This window comes from Condylura cristata, unplaced genomic scaffold, assembly GCF_000260355.1.
Source record: "Condylura cristata isolate star-nosed mole 26May11 unplaced genomic scaffold, ConCri1.0 scaffold00030, whole genome shotgun sequence".
NCBI lineage: Eukaryota > Metazoa > Chordata > Mammalia > Eulipotyphla > Talpidae > Condylura > Condylura cristata.
In genome coordinates this window covers 1,491,400-1,494,994 of record NW_004567131.1, presented here as the reverse complement: position 1 = coordinate 1,494,994, position 3,595 = coordinate 1,491,400, and the positions used below count along the sequence as shown (strand labels likewise).

The window sequence follows — 3,595 nt, the reverse complement described above, 5'->3', positions numbered from 1 at the left end:
CGAGCGGCTGGAGCTCAAGGAGCTCATCGGCGCCGGCGGCTTCGGGCAGGTGTACCGCGCCACCTGGCAGGGCCAGGAGGTGGCCGTGAAGGCGGCGCGCCGGGACCCAGAGCAGGACGCGGCAGCGGCGGCCGAGAGCGTGCGGCGGGAAGCGAGGCTCTTCGCCATGCTGCGGCACCCCAACATCATCGAGCTGCGGGGCGTGTGCCTGCGGCAGCCGCACCTCTGCCTAGTGCTGGAGTTCGCCCGCGGCGGTGCGCTCAACCGCGCACTGGCAGCTGCCAACGCCGCCCCTGACCTGCGGGCGCCGGGCCCGCGCAGAGCGCGCCGCATCCCCCCGCACGTGTTGGTTAACTGGGCGGTGCAGATAGCGCGGGGCATGCTCTACCTGCACGAGGAGGCTGTCGTGCCCATCCTGCACCGTGACCTCAAGTCCAGCAACAGTAAGTGGGCGGGGGTGGGGAAATGGGCGAGACAGGACTCTTCGGGTGGTAGAGGCGGGCATCAGTGTCTCCACTCCTGTGTACCTCTTAGCACCGGCCATTAAGAACCCAGAGGTCCAGCTAGACTTTGTTACTTGCTTTGGGGCAGGTGACACTTACTTACCTGCATTTGTTGTTTTGGGCTGTGTTTTATAGTAATGCGGATCAGACTAGACTAAATTACAAGATACCTGTGTCATCTTGAAACCTCATGGTGCTGTTTGCCTTTCCATACAATAAGCGGTTCATTTGGATGGAACTTTTTTAAACTGAGGCCTAACTTAGATTATGAGGAACCCATGACCCTCCTCACCTAGTTGTATTCATCGAACTCACTCTCACCTTGAGCTTTGCAAATGCTGTGTTGTGGTCACTGTTTTCCCACTTTAAATATGACTTCGACTCCTTTGACATTTCTCAAGACTTTTTCTTTCTGACTTTTCTGCACATTTGAGTTGATTCAGAGCAAGTTTGTTGTCCTTGCACAAGTTCATTGTTCTTGCACAGGTGCTTGAAGTCCTGAAGACTTGCTCTCTGTCCGTTGTTTACTTTGTGGTGGATCTGCTAGATGCCAGGAAGGAGCCCACAACTGATGTGTAAACACATCTAGCTACTTTTGACAGTTGTCAAAGAGCATATAGAACTATTGTTTAAAGATGTGTTTTCAGTATTGAACATCACTCCATATTCTTAGAATGAAATGAAATCTCTTGAAAGATGAAAGGATGCAGGCAGAACTGGCACTGACCTACCACAGCTGCATGTCTTTCAACCTTGTAAAACCTGCTAGGACAGAAGGTAAGGCAGAGGGAAACACCATGCTTCCCCATGTGTAGAAACAAGAGTGACAGGGAGAAATGATATATTTGCTGTAGATTTTGTTCCCTATTCAAAATCCTTCAGCATCAGAATTTACTTGATTAAAGAAAGTTACAAGCACTTTTATTTTGTGGGTTATAATTAATTTGAGTGTTGGTAAGTAAGGTATTCAACATGTGTTGAGACACGTGTGTTTGTTAAATGACTCCCACTTCTCTCCAGTCATCTCATTTTGACTACAACTGCTTAAGTGACAGGAGCAAAGTCTAACACAAAAATGGCCTAGGGGACCTCCCTGGTGTCCTAAAAACTAAGTTTCAGCATTATCATTGCTGCAACCTGAGTTCCATCCCAAGGCCAGCAGGGAGCTGACCCGCACATGCTACAGCAGACCTCTCCTGTCTCGCCTACTGCTCCTCTCAGCAGTGTATTTTAGCAAATCTCCTTGTTTGGTTTCCCCACTCTGGTGAATCGTCTCATTCCTTCTACTTCTGGCCTATGGCCCAGTTCTCTATGCAAAAATAAATGAGTAAACTTACTAAATTAATTTGTCTTTAAAATGACAGAAAAATGACATTGGTGGTTGCATATTAAAGTTCGGACAGGCCTTAAGAATTCTAGATCATTTACTTTGGGACTATTACTATGTAATAGTAAAGACAGCACAATTTTCGCTACACTTATTTTGTAAATGCTTCAAACTGACAGTCTTTACTACCAACTTATGCTTATTTCCTAAAATCTGTTGCTTTTTGAAAGAAATGTTTAATTGAACCTATAGAATCAGTTTCTGTGCCTTTCTGTGGGATTCACAGTACCCTCTTCCTAGTGACATCCTGAAACCCTAGTCTGCCAGTTTTCTGAAGTACCAAGCCTACTAAGGAAAGTAGTAATCACCTTTACTTACGCTGTCTCTTGGCAGTGGCAAGTGGCTTGTTATGCATATAGAACGTGGCATAGAACATGGCAAGTGGTCATCACATCACCTCATAGGCAGAGGATTTCAGTTGGAGTAATCCTTAGACCAAAAAGTGAAAGGACCTGCAACTATTATTTTTACAATATACCTTATCTGTTTTGTTGGCTGTAATAATGCCTGAGGTTCATATGATTTGTTCAGAAGGTAGAGCATGCTTATTAGTGTTTTTAAAAGCAGAGCAGAGAAAATAAATCCATCTTCCAATCATAAACATTTTTTTATATAAATTAAAACACTTAGGGAACTAATGGTATTAGATAGTAAAAAGAAATAACATGCTCCTATAATAATAACCATGTTTAAACAGTTTTCATTGACACCAGAAAAACTTGTAGAGTGGAAAGTCGTGTACTGTGTATATGGTAGATATTATGTAATTTGAAGGTGATTATATGCTGCAACATAATTTTTGAAAGACTTTTTACTCTCTGAATAAATTGCCAAACTTCCTGGAGCATTTTAATCTCTTTAATTGTCAGGCAAGGTTGCCTTTGCTTTAAATTGTTGCATGTCTAAAAAGACTTAATTAGCACGGTTATTGGACTAGCCAAATATTTGTTACAATATGACTATTATTATAGTTATTCAATTACTCTAGCACCAACATTTTGAATAGATGCTAAAATGAGCAAATCATACTGCCTAGCACATTGACTTACCCTGGTTCTGTGGTGGCATTTATTTAAGTAATGACCGCATATACTTTGAAAATCTGTTATGATAATATGAAGCCTTAACTTCTTGTTCAAACTTTTGAGTACATCTAGATACTCTATTATAGTATGTTTTATTTGGCTATATTGGCTATTTGCTAATGGTGGTAGTGAGTTAATGATAATGTAAGCAAGTTTTTAAAAATAAATATTGAATTTTATTTTCATTCTGTAGTATATTCATGTAACAAAGAGGCAGTATAAGATGACTTGGAACCAAGTTAGTGGAAATTATTGTTTAAAACCAGTTTTTAAATTTGTCCAAGGAAGATACTGCTCTTGTTAGATTTCCCCCACTTTTTTTCTAGTGGGTCTTTTCAGTTTTGTAATATCACTTGAAACAATGTATATATTGAAGTAATAACTAATACATTGTGATGGGGATAACTTTGGCCCTTTTCTAACAGAGCAAACAACTGAAACTTGATCTAATCAGCAAGTGTTAATAAATCACTCAGGTTGTCAACACATGCTAAGCCCTGTTCAGTTCCAGGATGCAAAATAAGTAACATACTTTGCTAAATCGTCATATGCAACGACTAGGGAATCATGCAAGACAACTTTGATCAACTATGGAAACTACCAGTTTTTTTTTTTTTTTT

At 41.6% G+C, this 3,595-nt stretch overlaps 1 protein-coding gene across 1 annotated transcript in view; it reads left to right on the top strand.

The window, feature by feature from the left end:
* The window catches only part of LOC101620649 (mitogen-activated protein kinase kinase kinase MLK4), an 85,405-nt gene that overhangs the window by 26,739 nt on the left and 55,071 nt on the right, over positions 1 to 3,595 (top strand). Inside the window, exon 2 of the mRNA XM_012731254.1 lies at positions 5 to 443. Within this exon, the coding sequence (XP_012586708.1) occupies positions 5 to 443 (439 nt within the window). The remainder of the gene's footprint in view (positions 1 to 4; positions 444 to 3,595) is intronic.